This window comes from Miniopterus natalensis, chromosome 2 (genome assembly GCF_054644295.1).
Source record: "Miniopterus natalensis isolate mMinNat1 chromosome 2, mMinNat1.hap1, whole genome shotgun sequence".
Lineage (NCBI taxonomy): Eukaryota > Metazoa > Chordata > Mammalia > Chiroptera > Miniopteridae > Miniopterus > Miniopterus natalensis.
In genome coordinates, this window is record NC_142082.1 from 98,917,813 (window position 1) to 98,937,344 (window position 19,532).

At 36.5% G+C, this 19,532-nt stretch overlaps 1 protein-coding gene across 6 annotated transcripts in view; it reads right to left on the reverse strand.

Annotated features, from left to right (window-relative positions):
• The window catches only part of USPL1 (ubiquitin specific peptidase like 1), a 31,554-nt gene that overhangs the window by 4,943 nt on the left and 7,079 nt on the right, over positions 1-19,532 (reverse strand). For all 6 annotated transcript variants that reach the window (XM_016213574.2, XM_016213575.2, XM_016213572.2 and 3 more), the window contains 4 exons: positions 16,306-16,951; positions 13,071-13,184; positions 8,145-8,274; positions 4,765-4,890 (listed from right to left, as the gene is read on the reverse strand). In XM_016213574.2, coding sequence (XP_016069060.2) covers positions 4,765-4,890; positions 8,145-8,274; positions 13,071-13,184; positions 16,306-16,558 — 623 coding nt within the window. In that variant the 5' untranslated portion in view covers positions 16,559-16,951. The remainder of the gene's footprint in view (positions 1-4,764; positions 4,891-8,144; positions 8,275-13,070; positions 13,185-16,305; positions 16,952-19,532) is intronic.

Below are 19,532 nucleotides of genomic sequence, written 5' to 3' on the forward strand. Positions count from 1 at the left end.
TAACAAAGCCCTCAGGATTTAAGGAAAATGTTGAATATCTCTCTCCCAATATTTAAACAGCTGTCAAAACTTAGTTTATGAAAATTTTTCAGCTGAAAATTAACTTGAATCAATGTCCAAAATACAGGTTATTCAGACTGACAAGGACAATTTGTAAATTATCTGTCCTCAATCATTCTATTAGAGAACAATGAAGTCTCCAAAGTTTAGGTACCTACAAATAAAGTCCTGCAAAACTCTCCATAACACTTGACTCCCATTTGTTTTTACCATACCTATTTCATCAATCTAAAAATGCCAGATTGTAAAATGTACCACTATGAAATAATGCTGCCAATTAAACTATACCATGCCAGCAATTTTTAGATGTATTCCCATTTCAAGTATGTTAAAATATGAAGAGTCTATCTTTGAATCAACCATCCACAGTAAAGCTAGATATATTTTCTCATAGCTGGAAAGGCAGGCTGTAGGCACCTGCCTGACTCTTTTAAGTACTAATATTTAGTTCTCTCTTGGTCTCATGATACCTTTTCAAGATATCTTCTGAGGCTAGTTACTATAGCATTCTATTGTTGATCCCTAGACTTCACAATCTCAGTAGTATGAGTTTACACATGGAAAATGTTAAATAGGCAGCATTTCTTTCTTAATGGTAGTACATTTAAAAAATAGTGCAACTTATAAATGATGGCATCTTGGAGTCAGTAAAATAGAGCACATGCCTCCTCCCCCTTTTCTAGTTTATTTTCCTTGTGGGTCCACTAGACTCCAGTGTCTCCTGAAAGTCACAGTATTCTCCTACCCATAATTTTAGCTTGTCTCATTTCTAGTCTCTCAGGTAAGGGCAGAAGTTTACCCCTAACCAGCAACAGATTTTGTTCTCAGGCTCCTTTCTATCCACAATGCCTGGAGTGTAAAAGACGATGCTCAGAGTTGAGGAAAGCAAGTCAGGTTCTGAGTCAAGCATAAGAAAATTGGATGGGGAGGGTTAATGGAACTGGAACCAGGAGATTGCAAGCTAAAATCCATTTGCTTTCATCTCCTTAACCTGAGGTTCAACTCCGCCTACTATAAGGATATACCCTTAGGAAGAGAAAATAGAAAAGAGAGAAAGGAAGCACAATCCCTGTGTGTTACCTGCCCTGTTACCAAAGACAGGAGAGACACTGAACCTTTGACCCTCACAGAGCAGCCATGGTCTTGTGCTAACGGCCTGCAGTACAAGTTTTTAACTTTCATCCCAACTAGTGTAATATAACAATTCATGTTAGAAAATGCAAATTTAACAATGTGTATATATTACTTCTGAACTGTGATAATGTAGGCTTTAGGCGGAAAAAAAATCTGTAATTGTAATTTTGAAACCTCATTACATTTTAGATATATTACATCATTGAGCTATTTCAGACAGACCAAAAAAAATATGAGTAAAATTAGGTGTAATTCAAATAATCAGAATTGGTTCATGTTAATTGTAAACAAGAAAATACATCTTTAGAAAATTTCAACTGTTCAATAAACATTTTCAAACATGTTCTTTGGAGGTACTTCAAGGATTTCATACAAATAATAAAGCATTTTCTACCAATGAAAATTTAAATTAAGAAACATAAAATTTTAACTATTTAACATATCAGTATTCTATCCAAAGTTTTGTAGAGGAAAGTGTAGTTTATCTGCTTTAAAGTCTCAAAATTATTGTATTAGACACTTTAATAAGCTCTATAAGCTTCGAACAGAAATGTCTTATTTCTCTTCCTACCACTCCTCTATCTCTTACAAATAGTTAAAAAAAAATCTGTGTTAAAATTGAAGCTTAAGTAAATATGCTTTTTAAATGAGAATCCAGAATAGTGTATGACCAAACTCCTAAAGAAGATTGTGGCAGTAATGAGAATGGGACGGTCATTTCAAGAGTTGGAGAAACCAAATTAAATCAGATTCTAAGTTGGTGCTCCATGTCACCACCATGCTCTGAATGCAAATCCCAAACACATTACTTAGAAGAAAAGTGGCAGATGTGGACCCACTAAATATTCATCTGATTTACCAATGGACTCTTTTTCTAATGGAAATATATTAGAGATGTGAATTACCAGAGACAAGGTGTCAGGGAACTTATAACACTATTAGTTTTTAAAATGCTGTAAGACTGAATTATGCATGATATCATGATAGACCTAATTTTAAGTTATGCCTAAAAATTGTATTAAATTTGTTTCTCAATTCCATTAAACCCAAAATCAAGTTATACAAATTTCAAAGTAAAAAACTACAAAGGATTTTATAAAGACCTCGTCACTTAAATTTTAAGTGAAATTTTACATATTAGTTCAATTTATTTTTGAATACAGTAAATGTCCAAATTATAAATTCTGCTTATAAATTGACCCATTAGAACTCTAAACACATTTCCTGCTCAAACACCATTACTCCCTACATTTCCAGGTCAGAACATGAATCTTTAATGTAAGTAAAGCAACATATTTGTATAATTAAAAATCATGTTGCAATGTGACCAATTAACAGATCAAACAAAATAGTAGTATGAGTTTATCCTCAATGCTGGGGCTCGAGGAAAAGCAGGTATAAACTCTTAGATGAACTTATATACCCCAGAAGCCTCAAGCAATTCAATGGTCCAGTGCAGGTTGGCACACACACCCACACCTGCAGCCCTTCTACCTCCATATCAAAGAAAGGGCTTTTAAAAAAAAAAAGAAGCACTTAAGATTTCAAAGCTTGGACTGCAGGCAGCCAAGACAGACTATGGTCTGCTGGTTGAAGACATCGCCTCTTCTTTCCCACTCTGCCCTCCCATGTGAATGCTACCATATGATGGTGAAGGACAAAAAAAAAGGTAATTAACTGAAAGGACAAAAAAAGAAAAAGGAGACATGAGAAAACAAGAAAGAGACAATAAATTATTTAGACAGCAAAAAGCAAACAGGAAAGTGGTGACTCAACAGAATGGACGAAGTGATGACATTGAGTGCAACAGAGCTATGGGCACACTGATGAGAAGAGAAACCCTATAAGACTCAATGTGTAAGAGTGGTGGTAAGGCGCTGGGCTGAAAACTGGGACAGTGACAGGAAGTGTGTACAAAGCACTCTCATGCCCCACGCCCAGAGAGGAATCAGTATAGACTGAAACACTGGAGCAGAAGGGTGAAAGGCAGAAGAGAGGTTTCCAGGAAAAAAGTAGGGAAGGAAGACTAAAAAACTGTGAAGCATTTGAGTGTTTAGAAAAGTATTAATAGGTGTTTAGAAAATCACAATGTATACTTAAAGCAAATAAAAACACAAGGCAATTAATAATACCAGAAAAAATAAAGAGTTGTAAAAGAAATAAAACAGAACCACGTACACTGCTTGGCTAGGGAGGGAATATATGCATATTCATAATAAACAATGAGTACAGATTTAACCCAAAATGCAATCATATATGAAGGGAGAAGTTAAGAGATGGGCCCAGATGTTGGTTAAGAGCCCTAATACTCAACTACTGTAAAAGAAGATGGTAGCCTTCTTTTAGGAGGAATAAGCACATTGGTGGAATAAGCACAATGTTTTGAAAAGTCAAACTAAATACTTCCTAAAAGGTTTAAAGTAGATACCTGGAGATGGGGTACGAGGGGCCCTGCTCTGTTTTTCCTTTTTAAGTCTTGGCACTATCCGATTGGGAATTTATTACTTGGATGAAAACAAACCTTTAGAGGCCCTGACAGGGTAGCTCAGTTGTCTAGAGCATCATCCCGATACTCCAAGGTTGTGGGTTCAATATCCGGTCAGGACACATATAAGAATCAACCAATGAATGCATAAATAAGTGGAATGACAAATCAATGTTTCTCTCTCTCTCTCCCCCCCTTTCTCTCTAAAATCAATCAATACATTTTTTAAAAACCTTTAGAAAAGATTCTGAGGGGTTTCTTGGCACATCCAAGGGCATCAGAAAAGGTAAGAATATCACTGGTTCTTTATGACATCAAATTATACCTCAAAACATCTACTTATTGTAGAGATACAGATAAGGGCAACAGAAAACAAAGCTTAAAGAGAATGTTCACGTGTGAGCGTATTGACAAAACAGAGACAGACAAACTACCTAAAATGGAATTGACCTGTGAGTTTAAAGACATGGGGCTTCTGGTACCACTGGAAAAGTAATTCTGACCAGTCCTCCCACTGAAGACAAATAGAAAGGCTGGCAGAACATAATAAAGAGACATCTGCTCAAGGGCAGCAGAAAGCTTACAAGAGGATGAGGAATCAGCAGGCTGAGAGGCCTGGGAGATGGAAATTCAGACTGATGAGCCTATGGCTCATCTCTGAATCATGAGTTCTTGAAATTAGATTAAGGAAATTCCAGGATTCTAGTGACTTCAGGTACTTGGCAGAGGAGAGAAAAATTGAAGTTTAATATCCTTAAAGGGAGAGAAAAGGCAAAAGAATAAAAGACACTAGGAGAAAGGGGTCAGATAATCACCCTAAGTCCGTCCACTCTTCAGTGGCATTTCACCTAGGAGGCTGCTTGCTTGCTTGTTGGACAGAGTTCCTGATAGAAAAGCATTTTGGCAATTCTTAAAATATGTGTTAATTCAAATGCCTGAAAAGTAGTTTGCTGTCATCACCTTCAATGCTACACATTAAAAATTATATATATATATATATATATATATATATATATTTTATATTTTTGATACATATATATCAACCTTTATTTTGTTTTAAAATTAGTAAGTCAATTTTAACTCACTTTTTTAATACCATTTTTCTTATTTGTGACTTAGTGTTGCAATTGTTACAAGGACCAAAATGGGCAGCATTAAGTGGGTGCCACTCCGGAATGACATTTGTAAAGGTGACGAGATTCTTCACACATCTATAAAATAAAAAGACATAAATTCATTTAAATTAAATTTATTCGTTAATTTAAATCAATGTCTAAAATAGAAGGTACTGCCCTGGCCAAGTGGCTCAGTTGGTTGGAGCATCATCCCATACACCAAAAAGTTGTGGGTTCAATTCCCTGTCAGGGTGCATACAGGAGGCAACCAATCAATGTCTCTCTCACATCAACATTGCTCTCTCTTTCTCCCCCTTCCCCTTCCTCTAAAATAAATAAAAACATATCCTTGAGTGAAGATTTTAAAAAATTTATTAAAATAGAAGGTACTTTCCTTCATTTGTTTATTCATATTTAACCTATCCCCCAAAACATATAACAAATAGGCCAATGTTGCTTCCTAACCCTGGTAAAACTCTCTGTGAAGACTCTCCACATGAATTACCTATAGTTTTCCACCTATGAAACAAAGAAAATGTTAGAGGCGGGGGGGTTTCTCAAGAGCAGTACCACTGACATTGTGCACACTTGTCGTGGGGACCATCCTGTGCATGGCAGGATGTTAGGACCATGCCTCTGCACACTACATGCCAGCAACAGCCCCAGGTACAGCCTCAAGGATACCCCAACATTGCCAAATGTCCCACCCACAGCACACAAAGTCATCCCTCGTTGAGAACCACTGTCCTAAGGATTTCAAATTTGTTAAGAGCTTACACCATACTCAAAAAATTCACAATCTGGCTACCCACTAACAGTCAAAAACAAAAGGTGCATTTCCAAATACAAAATCAGGAGTATACACAACTTAATTTTCTTGATCCTTAAAAAGTTAGAACATTAGTTGTGAAAGAATTTTGTTTTTAATGGTCATACAAGTTCTAAATGCACACTTCAGTCTGAATACTTGAGAACAACAGGAATCTAAAACAATGATCTTTAAAGATGTACACTGCACCTCACCTGCAATCACTTTAATAAAAATTATCTTCAAAAGAACAATTATTTATTACCTAAGGGACACCAGCCTCTGTTCAAACAATAGCAAACATTGATAAATCGTAAGAGATAAAGATAAGCACAGGCTGCTAAAACAGTATCAGCTCTCATGGAAGCTAACACTTTAAAAGCAAAGCAGCACAAAGGGATCAACAAAAGCATCGATTATATTTCTGCTAAATTTTTGGTTCTCGAAGATAACTGTCAAGTAAAGGCTCTCATTTCTTAGCTTATAAAAGTGAGTTTGTTTCAGTGAAGAAGTGTTAATACCCCATATGAGACCTAACGTTTCTGAGCACTGGTGGTGTGCAGGGCAGGGCACTGTGCCAACACTCCTCTTTCAAACAACCCTACATGGCAGGTACTATTCTTATCCCCATTGTACAGATGAGAAAAGTGAAATGCACATCACATGGTAAATGACAGACCTGAGATCAGAATCCAGGAGTCTGACTCTGCAGACCACAAGTTTAACTCCAGAATATACCTTCTAAAACAAGATAAAGCTCTTAAACCAGCACTAAAAACAGGATATTCTTCCAACAGATTAAATGGAAGTGAAGTTTTAGCCCATGATATATTAAAATTTATTTAATGAAATATCATTTCACTTTAGCTTTTCCTCTGTATCTACATTTATTTTTAAAACAAAGGAATTAAAAAAAGAAAAGCAAACCCACATGGCTGGTGGCTTCTTTCCCTTGAACTCTCAAGTATTTTCTCTATACACCTCCAAATGCACTTATCGCCTCATGTACAAAGTAACTTAAAGCAGCCAACAGCTCAAAATAATTATGAAGTCACTGACCCTCTCTTACATATTTAGCTGTTATCTCCCTAGCTAACTAGTCTCAATTAGGCCAAGCCAGGTTAAGTTCCTGGCACACAGAACATATTCAAAGAAAAACTGTCAAACTGAGATGCAGATTTTAGAAGAGCTAGAATTGAGCTGATGTTATCATCAAGCTTGTTTATATTATGTAAAATCCAGGTGGTGATTAGGGAGTATACCACAGTGAGCAAGAAAGTCTTAGAGGCCAGGAAACCTAACCCTGAATTCTGCCACTTACTGGCTAGTGTGTCCCCTTGGACGTCTATTTAACCTCTTCCAAGATTCACCTTCCACATTTGCCAAGTGAGAAGAAAATCAGATAATTTATATAAATCAATGATAGAAGATCAGGAAACAAATATTTGTTCTTACACTCACAAAATTATGTAAGCCACAGGTATGAGTGAAATGTTCATTCTTGTTCTGTTCTAGTACTTCCCAGCTAACTGGTTAAAAAAAAAAAGTTTTCTGTTTTCTGGATCTGTTGCTTGCATTCCCTAAGGCATTCTCTCATAGACTTGACTCTCGATTGATTCCCAAATAACTAAAAATAACCGCAATTTAGATAATAAATATATAAGTAACATTTTTCTCACATTTTAAAAAATAACTTCGAAAGATTTCAAATTTTCTAATTTAGTAGAGGCAAGTTTAAGAAATGAGAAAAGGATTTATCTCTATTATAAAAATTTGAATAAATGACTAACAGAACCAGTCTGGTAATCTTTTCAACCTTTAGTTAGCAACTTTCTCATATATTGACAAAGTGAGGTATCCTGTCTGATGGAAACTTTCTCTCCCTACACCACCTCTTCTAAAACCTAATCTCTCTCATGTTACCGGCAGGTGCATGGAAGCAAAAGAAACCTGCAGTTTCCATGACGCCTCCAATAGGAGGCAGGGAAGTGGAAACTATGGCTGACAGTGCACATGGGGGATGCTGGGGGTAGCTGGTCTTTCAGAAACTAAGGTTAGGTACAAGAAAGCATACACCTTTGAGAGCTGCTGCCAAACTCCAGGAGACCAAAATCAGTTTCCATGATATTAAAAACAAACAAAAACCTGGTCTATAACAGAAGAGTAAACAAAACACACAGTTTCAAGAAGTTCTGAGAGGTGTTATTACCCAGCAGGGAATCCACAAGGGGGTAGAAGGGAATGTTCTACTTTTCCCATTTGTCCCACTTACCACTGAAAACTTAAACTTCCCACTGGTAATCTCTCAAACCATGGGTATTCTTCCAGTTTAAAGCAGCAAGCAAACTGCAGTTTCTGGGGCTCAAATTCTTCCTTTTAACCTTAATGGTGAAGAGACTTCAAGATAGGATGGGAAGTTTAATCAAGGGTGGAAGGAGCCATCCAGAGAGCAGTGTTATAAGTGGAAACAAGCTTTATTCAAATTTGATTACTCAACCACTTTTGATAGAATGAATCCATTTTAAAAAATAGAAAAACGAACCTGTTTTGATACTTGTGTCCACACTGTGAACATTCAAAGTTCCAAGAAAAAGAGTACGTGAAGAGCTTTTCAATGCGGGCTTCAATTTTTAGGAGCAGGGGAAATGCAAACACCGGGCTTTCCATGTCACCTTCAAAAAGAAAAGGAAAAATGGTTGCTCATGAAGAACCGAAAAAGGTAAACCCAAATTATGAACCTGTTGTCTTTTCTCACTATACTCACACTGTGGTATGAATACATGTGAATATGAATATATGACAGAGCAGTTTATTCACAGTTAAGCAAGAAAAAGTTTTTAAAGCTTTTTTCTAAAAAAAAGTCCATAATAGCCCTGGCCGGTGTTGCTCAGTGGTTAGAGCATCGACCCTCAAACCAAAGGGTCTTCGGTTCGATTTCTGGGTCAAGGGCATGTACTTGGGTCACAGGTTCCATCCCCAGCCCGAGGCACTCGGGAGATGTGTCTCTCCCACATCAATGTCTTCCCCCCACCCCAAAAAGTCAATGGAAAAAATATCCTCGGGTAAGGATTAACCAAAATCAAGAAATTAAATAAACAAATAATAAATGTCCACAATAAAGATTTAATTATCACTTCAGTTTCTATCTTTCCTTTTTCTTGGACATGTGTGAAAACTCCTTAAGGCAAACGACCCACACTATCATCTCAGATCATCTTAGCTTTTCTCAGGAAAAAAATATACTCCATATAACAACACTAGAGTATTATAAAAACAAAATAAATATATGTATGGCTTGCTACAGATATTGAAAATAATATAACTGGTGAAACATGGTAGAATAATGTCAGAGTTGGACAAAAGCATTAAGAAGCCATTTCTATTCTGACTCTCTCATTCTCCACGTGGCAAGAGCATGACACACATGGGAGAAAGGACCAGCCTCAAATCTCCTCACTACTCACTCTTCTTAATCTTTTAACAATTAAAGCCCAACTTCAAAACTTTAAGACTAGCAAAGATCTGAATTTTGTTGTCATTAAAACAAAAACTGACATGAATACTGTCTTCCAGTGTGGAGATCAGCAAGCAAGTTAAAGAGGATTTATATTTCCCCTTACATTCCTTTTCCAATGGGTTTCTCTCCTTCCTGTCTTCAAGGGAGCTTAGGTGCTAGGGAAAATCTGAGTCCTTCCATCCTTTCCTCCCCTGGTATAGTCTTACATCTATGGTCCAGTTTCCTCCCAGCCTGGAACCATAGCTGCCAGGAACACCACCTGGAGGAGTCACTTTAGCAGGACCAAAAGGCAGAACAGTAGTAGCTGTTATTGCCTAAACATACTCTAATATCAGTATTTACAAAGGCTATATTAATAGTCAGCTTTGTGGTATAGTCCTGCTGTTATTTTTGTACAAAAACATAAAATCAAAACAAAATCTTTTTAATAAACAAAAATAAATACAAATCAGTCTCCTAAAATGAACATATGCAATACCACGAGTAAACAGGATGTAGTATAGCATGAATCTGTAATTAGTTCTCAGCCTTTAAGTGTTTACTTTATTGTAACTAAATATTAATTGAAAAAGGAAATAATTTACATTTCATAATGACAACACAGAATCTTCAGGCCTAAAAATACATAAAGTTCTCAATGAATCAAAATATGAAAGAACTCAAAACACTTTTAAATAAGTTGTGTGATTACAGATCATTTTAGGTAATTTATATAGCTCCTAAACTTATCTTAATTATTTTTCCTTTGATTATAAATTTTATGGGAATGAAATATAAAGCAATCTACTAGAAAACATATACCACCAGTGACTATTTCCGATTTTTATAATCTCCTGCCTAAATTAGTTAAGTGGTTTCTTTGCCTTTAGTAACCTAACCCCCACTCCTACCCAACTGTCTTCATTTTCCATGATGCAAACCTTTCAGTGACTCTTTGCTGTCTAATGATTCAAGTTTTCTCTTCTGTTAATTGTTCATTAATGTCTTCTGACCACTTTTCTATCGGGTTGCCTTTTTTAACTGACATACAAGAGTTCTTTATAAGATATGCCAGATACTGCTTCTTTGCTCAATCGTTTCCCAGAGGCTTTAAACTTGAATGTAATCATACTTACCAATCTTTTATGTAACTTATTTAAGAAATTCTTCCCCAATGAATGATAAAGTATTCACCTATATTTTCTTCCAAAGTTTTACAACTCTGCTTTTCATGTTTAGGTCTTTAAACATTCTGAAGTTTATTTCTGATTTTGGTGTCAAGTAGGGATCCAATTTTTCCCCTGTATCAGGAACCAATTGATGCCATTTCTTTCTTAGGTATCTGCCACCTCCATCACAGCATAAAGTAATCAAAAGGAGAGGGTCCTGATCTGGGCTATTCTGTTCTACTTATCTGTCTGTCCATACGCTGGTACACAACACTCAGACTAAATTACTCTTTTGACTTACACATAAATAAGTAAAAGCCATAATGTTAGCTTTTTCTTTAAAAAAAAAAAAAGGAATATAGACATCAGAGGAAAAGAAAATACTAAACTGAAGATAGTAGTTACCTTTATGGAGAGGTAAGGAAGAATTGGGGAAGAGTACAGGGGGATCTGAGTTGTATTTGTAATGTTATATTTCTTAAACTGTGGGGAGGGAGAACAGAGGGGATAGTTTATGAAGTGTTTTTCAAAAACAATAATGACAATGAAAAAGTGGCTGATCTTAAAAAATTAAACCAAAATTCAAGGTCAGTACAGATTCTACTTCTCTTTATTTGGTACTTTAAAATACATGTTAATATTCTGAATGAGAACACACACATGGTAAGATTTTACACTGCTCTCTGAAGCAAAGATCAGATTTCATTAGTAAGATCTTAAGCTCTAATATAGCACCTAGGATTGCTGAATGATTGAGTGGTAGGAACACAAATGAGAAGGGTTCGTTCTACTGTCTTAGGAGAGCCGAGTGCTCGCCTAATTGCTATGATTAAACAAATAATCATTTAAAATTCCCTTCTCTGTTACAAAGAAAATCAGGACCAAGGTGGCAGTGAGCAAGATTCAACCTTGTTCCAAACATAATTACCAGGGATAAGGGTGCTGATTCAGATTGGGGGAGAAGTCACTCTTTTTTTTTTTCAATCCTCACTGGAGGATATTTTTTCCATTGCTTTTCAGAGAGAGTGGGAGAGAGAAACACCGATGTGAGAGAGACACATCGATTGGTTGCCTCCTGCACATGCACCAACCAGGGCTGGGGATGAGCCTGCTCCCGAGGTACGTACCCTTGGTCAAAATCGAACCCAGGACCCTTCAGTCCATGAGTCAATGCTCTAACCATTGAGCCAAATAGGCCAGGGCGAGAAGTAACTCTTTAATTCAACTGGAACCTGGAGTCTGGAACCTGAATAAAACATCTCAGGTCATGCTAGGAGGGAAATGATACTTGCAAAATGCAAAATGGGAGCCAATCAAGTCTATACTCTGGTGAACTTAGAAAAAAACTCCTTGAAATGAGTGTTCACCCAACAGATCAGTGGTTGGGTAAGGAAGGGGGCTGACTACTAAGGAGCCTGGGAAAAAATTTTTGGGTGATAAAACATTCCATACCTTGATTATGGTAATGGTTACACAACCGTATACATCTAAAAGGGGTTTTACTATATGTTAATTACACTTTGAGAATAATATTCATCCCATCTGAGATCCCACCTAATGATAAATTAGACAAGGCCTCTTTAGATCTAGAGGAGGCAATGTGAAAGACTTGGCATATGGAAAATCAGTTTATTATTATAACAGAGTAAACTTTTATCTGTAGGAGTTCATGAAAAGTAAGATACTAAAACTAGGGGACAAAACTGAAACAAAGTAGGAGATACTACCATGCAAAAGAAGCACAGATTCAGATACAATATCTGGTTCTGATAAAATAAATGCACTTGTTGAGAGAAAAACTTGAAGGCATTGATATTTCACATAATTTAATAATGGGTAATATACTAATAAGAATACCATATATTCTGCTTCTACAATACAATATTAATAGAAGAGTTAATACAAGGATAAATAGAAATAAAATAGACATCCCCCTCAAACAAACTAATCATTACAGCTCCTCTTTGCAATACTTGAAACATTTAGAAAGGCCCAGACAGAGATGTAGTGCCCTTGCTCCACACTGCTCCCAGAGGCCAAAAGCCAATAGAAGACAAAGCAGGTCTTATTCTTGTACCCCATTTTAAAGGTAAGAAAGTGTCCCCAAAAGGTCATCAGCATATTTCTCCTCATATCCCACTGGCAAAATTTGTACCATCCGTCCATTTCTAAACCAATCACCAGCAGGCAAAGTAGAATTACTCTGGCTGGTTTAAACCAGAGATTCTCAACCTTGTCCACCTGTTAAGTGTCACATGTCATGGACCTGGAGAGTATTATGCTAAGTGAAATAAGCCAGGCAGAGAAAGACAAACATCACATGATCTCACTTATATGTGGAATCTAAAGAACTTAATAAACTGATGGACAGAAATGATTCAAAAAAATAAGTCACATGGGAATTCTAAAATTCCTAATACCTGAGCTCCATCCTGAGATTCTTATTTAATTGGCCCCTGGCACTACTGTTTACTTTTAAATTCCTTAGGTGTTTTTGAATGCACAAACAATGCTGAAAATGCTGGGGGAAAGTACTAGAAAAGCAACAAGGGTATCCCTGAGTCTTCAACCTGTTTCTAAGACCAGCATCCACTCTAGTGGTGGAACACTGCTCGCATTATTTACATGGACCAGGTCTGCCCACCGATGATTTAACCAGTGGTCAATTCCTAAGTGAAACCACCAGATTTTCTCCCCCAATATCTGGATCATCAAAGTAATAAAACAGTATTATATTTCCTTATGATATAAGTTTTTCTTTATGGCAGATGAGTTACACAGTTAAATTATACAAATTACTTACCTAATGTGCACCTAAGCTGAGGCTGAAGCCTGATGAAAATGTTATTTCTGACTTCATTCAGACAGGTCTCTATCTTTGCAAATATTTCTGAGGTAAGTTTTTTATAATCTCTATCTAAAAATAAAGTACAGAACATTATCAATTTCTCATCAATCTATATCTTTTCCAAAAAAAAGTAAGACACTGCCAAGAGTGAAAGTTTATCAGGCAATAAATTTTGCAAAGACAAAATGTAAAACACAAAATTTTCTTAATTCTTCCTACCCTCTCCGTGGTTATACCATATAGTTCCTCAAACACTTACAATTCAAAGTAATGCAACTCAAACAAATTAATTACAACCATATTATAAAAACTGCAATTATTCTGTAAAATATTATAAGATTAAAATACAAAAATAAAACTAATTTAATATTTAAGTCAAAACTTGAACAAGAGATATGCTCTTCTGCAACAATCAACTGAACAATCATTACTGACTCAGTATTGGAGTCCCTGTAATAACAGAAAACTGGAATAGAGAAAAGACAAAAGCAAAAATGCTGTGAAAAATTGAATTTTAAGAATTGCAAAAATAACTTCTGAAATCTCAAAGAAAGTGAAATGGAAATATTTCTTAACTAACGAAAATTTTAAGTTTTTAAACGTTTACACCCAGAAGTGATTAGAGTGCTCTGGGACATTTATTTTACATATGCAAATAAAATTGTATGTTGGTGTAAGCCTTCTGGAAAGCCATTCAGAAAAACTCTTTATGTTCATATTTTAATATTCCTTCTAGGATATACTCAGCAATGGATTCAAAGAATATATAGATACTTGTCATAGTGCTTATTCCTCAGAGCAAAAAACAGTAAGCAGCGTGAATGGTCACCAATGTGGAAACAGTGGGTAAGATTTATATAAAAGACTCCATGCCCTGGCCTGTTTGGCTCAGTGGATAGAGCGTCGGCCTACGGACTGAAGGGTCCTGGATGCCATTCTGGCCAAGGGCACGTGCCTCCACTGCAGGCTAGATGCACAGCTGGCCCCGGTCAGCATGTGTGCAGGAGGCAACCAATCAATGTGTCCCTTTCACATCAGTGTTTCTCTCTCTCTCTTTCCCTTCCACTCTCTGAAAAGCAATGGAAAAAATATCCCCAGGTGAGGATAAAAAAGATTGCATGACCGAAGTCAAGTTAATAAATGTAAGAATTCTTATACTACCAGAAAACAAGACCTAAAAAGTCCTAATAATTTTTTTTTTTAAATATATCTTTATTGATTTCAGAGAGAGGAAAGGAGAGGGAGAGAGAAAGACAGGAACATCAATGATGAGAGAGTCACTGATTGAGCCCGCAACCCGGGCATGTGCCCTGACCGGGAATCGAACCCCGATTGCCTGGATCCTAGGTAGATGCTCAACCGCTGAGCCATGCCCAGCCGGGCCAATGTCCTAATAATTGAAATTGTGTGGTACTGGTTCAGAGACAGATAAAGTGACCAAGAGAACAAGAGTTAAGAAACAGCTGCACACACACGTGGAATGCTACATGATAAAAGTGGAAGATCAATTGCGACAAAAAGTAGAGGTAGAAAAACTGGCTATGCCGGGGGGGGGGGGGGGAATGTGTCCTTACCACACACCACACACAAAAATTAACTCCAGCAGAACTAATATCAATGTCAAAAGCAAAACTTTTGAGTTTTCAGTGAAAGTACACGAGGACTTTCTAATTTGGGGGAAAGATTTATTTTAAAAACCACATTACTAGCTGTAAAAGGAAAGATGATTTTTGTCATCAAAAGATACCTTTAAAAAAGTAAATGTACAAAATAAAAGTTGGGAGATTTAGCAACACATATCGGACATAAAAATATATGTCCAATAAATATAAAAACACTTAACTCATACAAACCAATAAGAACATGACAATAGGGATAAAGCACAAACAGGCATTTTACAAAGGAGGAAGCATATACATGAAAAGCTATTGAATCTGTTTAAAGTCTGGGGAAGGCAAACCAAGACCACAGACTATTTTATTTTACATCATTCACATAGCAAAATCTCCAAGCATGAAAACAGCCAAGGGAGAATATATGAGTCAAGATCTCTCATACACTGCTAATGGGAATACTGACTGATACAAACACTTTGGAAAACAATTCACCATTATACTGTAAACTGAACTGAGAGCCTATGATCTGGCAATTTCATTCCTATGGTATATCCAAGGGCAATGCTCCTTGTATACCAGGAGACTTGCCTGAGAAGTCACAGCAGGAGTATGTTTTTATTTTTTTTAATCTTCACCCAAGGACATGTTTATTGATTTTTTAGGGGGGGGGGGAGAGAGAAACATCAATTGGTTGCTTCTTACACGTGCCCCAACTGGGGATGGAACCTGCAACCTAGACATGTGCGCTGACCGGGAATTGAACGAGCGACCTTTCATTGCATGGGATGAGCAGCAGTATTTATAATGGCAAAAAAAACCCCACTGACAGATGAATAAATATGTCGATATATTTACAATATGGAAATGTTCTATAGCAATGAAAATCAATAAATCACAAATACAAGCAGCTTTATAGATAAATCTTTATGAAAAATGGTCCCAGAAGACATACTGTATATCCTTTGTATAAAGTTGAAAACAAAATAGATAATATATTATTTAGAACATACATTTGTAGCAAAAACTATTAAGAAGGAATAAAACATTCCAGGATGATGATTACCTACGGGGGGGTGGGGTAGAGGGTGAGATGGGGAGGAACACATAGGTAGATGTTAAGTTACTGGGAATATTTTAAGTTTTCTTGGGTTGGGAGGTGGTTTCATGGGTATCCTATTTTATAGAAACTAAAAAAAATATATCCCTCACTATGAAGAGAGATTTGGGGGGAACTGATAAACTGTGCGTGATTTGTGTTTACTTTTTTATTCTGCTTTATGGAAATTTAAAAACTTCAAATTTTACATTGATGGGCTCTATGATGATCACCATTACCCTGACAGCAAAGATACACTATACCCTCTTTTATCTTCACTCAGTTTTTTAAAAAGACGTCTTTTTCACCAGTCAGGATAATGCAACTGGTGTTATCTCAAGCTTCATGACACTCCCAGGGCTCCTTGCTCCCAGGCCTCCATGTAAAACAGAGGCTAATGATGGCATCTTTTCCACATCTGTGAGACAAAACTCAACTTTTATCTCTTTACAAATTAAAGGGAAATATTATTACCAACCTTTAACTGCATCCAAGTGGCTGGTGTGCAGCAGCTCACTGGCTTGATTATACTTTGTCAACAACTGCCAGAACACAGATTCCTCTTTAGGGCACAGGTCAGTCATCACCGCATTTTTTACCACTTCCAAATGCACCAATACTGACAGGATACAGTCTAACCAACAGAGGGCATGAGAATTTTTCCACTGAACACATGAAGTCTGGCAAAACTGTATATATCTGCTCTCCAGTGGCATTTCCAGTTCAGACATGCTTCCTTCATTCTGAAGATCAGTCTCTCCAGTTCCAGAAACATTGACTGCAGTAGCATCTTCTTCAGCAGCCACATCAATGACAGCTGCTTCCAAGATCTCATCCTGTCCCAGGAAATCAGAGGTCCTGACTGGACTCTGCTGACCACTGTGCAGTGAATCAGGTAAGTCTGATGAGGTTTCATCATATGCTTCTTCATTATGTTTGCTGCTCAAAGCCTGTTCACCATCAATAGCAATATGACTTTTAATCTTTTTGGAATTTGCTAAAGAAGGTGAATCTTTATAGTTGGTTTCCAAGAGCTTTCTTTTTTGAGGCTTATTTGGAGTGTGATGATCTTCCAAATCAGGAGAAATTAAGTTAAGTGATTTAGAGCCCAAAGGATAGATGCACTAGGAAGAAAAAATAAAATGATAAAAACTACAAAAATTCAAAGCTCAAATATTACTTTACGCTTTCTAAGTCATGAAAAATATGTATAAAATTTTAGCATTAATTTGACATGAGAGAGTATATTACCAATCTAAATTTGAAGACACTAGGGATAAACAACTACTTAATTAAAAATTCGGTTCCCAAAAGAATAACTTTTCCTAGTTAATTTGACCAAGGCTTTAATCTGAATCACGCTAGGTTAAGCTAACAAGGAAAACATACATACTTTTGTCTCAATAAAAAGTTAATGTCAAGTGAATTTAAAATTTTCAACAGTGTAAAGAAACATTTTATGATAAGTGTTACTGATTTTGGGACAGGTAAACTGCATAACACTAAAAATAAGAAAAGTATTTTCAAATAAAAAAAGTTGCATGGAGTAATTTGTTTCTTAATTTTAAAACTGAATACTAATCTGAGAATAATCAGAACATCAATTTTATATCCTTATTGGGTTTAAGGGTCAAATTTGGTGAATTTTAATGACTTCATCATTAATGTACATTAATGATGTACATTAATACAATTTCAGTCTAATATCAACAGTGTAAAATATTGCTAATCAAAGAATTTTCCCTAAGTTTGAAAACTAGCAAAATATTTTACAAGACAAATTCAAGAAATATATATTCTATGTGCCCTCATTTAAAACATGCCACCTTCAACAGACTAACAGTTGACAGAGGGAAGCTAGGTTGGGTGAAAAAGGTGAAGGAACTGAGAAGTACAAATTGGTAGGTACAGATAGTCACAGAGATGTAAATTACAGCACAGGGAATATAGTCAATATCGTGATAACTGTGTATGGCACCAGGTGGGTACCTGAAATAAGAGGGAGACCACTTCGTAAAGCACATGACTAACTACTATATTGTACTTCTGAAACTAATACAGAATAATATTGAATATAAACTGTAATTGAAATAAATAAATATAGTGTGGTGAAGGCCTGGGGTGGGGCAGGGGCTGGGTGAAGGGGGAAAGTGGGGGGAAATAGGGAACATCTGTAATAATGTCAACAATAAAAAATAAACTTAAAAAAATTAAATAAATAAATAATTAAAATAAAATGTGCCACCTTCTACAAAGTATGGCAGGCTGCTCCTTCAATGGCCTCTAGTGAACTTAAGAACCACACCTCCTGGTATTCATACCCTCGAAGAATCAGCCTGTTACACAACTCTGGGCCAGGCCATGTGACTAGCTCTGGCAGGACATTAGCAAGCATGATGTACATGAAGGCGTGATAAGCACTGGCTCATTGGGCTTGTCTCTTGGAGCCCTCCTTCTGGAGCACTCCTTCTCAGTCCCAGCCATCATACTGTGAGGAGCCCAATAAGCCTCACAGGGAGGCCCTTGTGGAAAAGACCTGAGACCATGGCTGACTGTCTGAGCTGAGTTTCCAAATAGCAGCTAGCACCAACTGTCAGCCATGCAGACATTTCAGTCGTCCCAGCCAACAGCATCTGATGTGTAAGGACTGCCTGGCCAACCTACAGAATCATGAGGAATAATAAGTGAAACCATTATGTTATTTCAGTCACTAAGTTTTGAGGTGGTTCATTTCACAGCAACAGATTACTGAAATGCACTAAATCCTCATTTAAAATACAGCTTCTTCAATACAAGTGAACATGTTACTCATAATACTGCATTTATTATGAGATTCTCTAACAGAAAACAAGTTTCAGATCCTTCTGTTAGCAACTAGTTGTTGAGTCACCATGAAACAGCAACTTGACCCTCAACTTTACACCTTTACTTCCCAAATCCTACCACATGTCAATAAACAGAGAACTTTAAAATTAATAGCAATAACTTTGTATTCAAAGAGTCATAAAAAGTATATACCCCTCAAAATTGAAAGCAGGACCTCAACGAGATAGCCCTCAAAGGACGCCCATGTTCACTGTAGCATTATTCACAACAGTTAAGAGCAGAAGCAGCCCATATGTTCATGAACAGAAAGATAAAGAAAATGTGGTATATACACAAAATGGAATATTATTCAACCTTTAAAAAGTAAAACAATCCTGTTACATGATGCAACATGGATAAACCTTGAGGACATTATGCTAAGTGAAATAAACCCATCACGAAAAAGACAAACATAATAAAACCACAATGTAACAGAATAATTCAGGCAAGGGGGTGTCAGTTAAAGCCGAAAGTCTTAGTTTATTATATAATAAAGTAGGTTTTCCAAACGCATGTTAAAAAATTGACACATTAGTTTACCTATGTTTACTTATGTAGGCACATTTGTCTAATTAAATTAAGTACGTATGAAAAGTTTAATTTCACAGAAAAGTTTTCTACATTACTGTAATTTTAAATTTATGGCGAATAAGTCTAGTAAATGCATGCATTTACCAGTCACAGCGAGGAAACAAATGCCATGACTGGGACGTGGCTTACTGCGTGTTGGAACATCTGCTGGCTCAAGTTAAAACTGCTGCAGAAAGTCATACCACAAGACAACAAAACCAATTACTTTGAGCGATGCAGTGTGATCATGCGCTAATCATTTGCTGAACA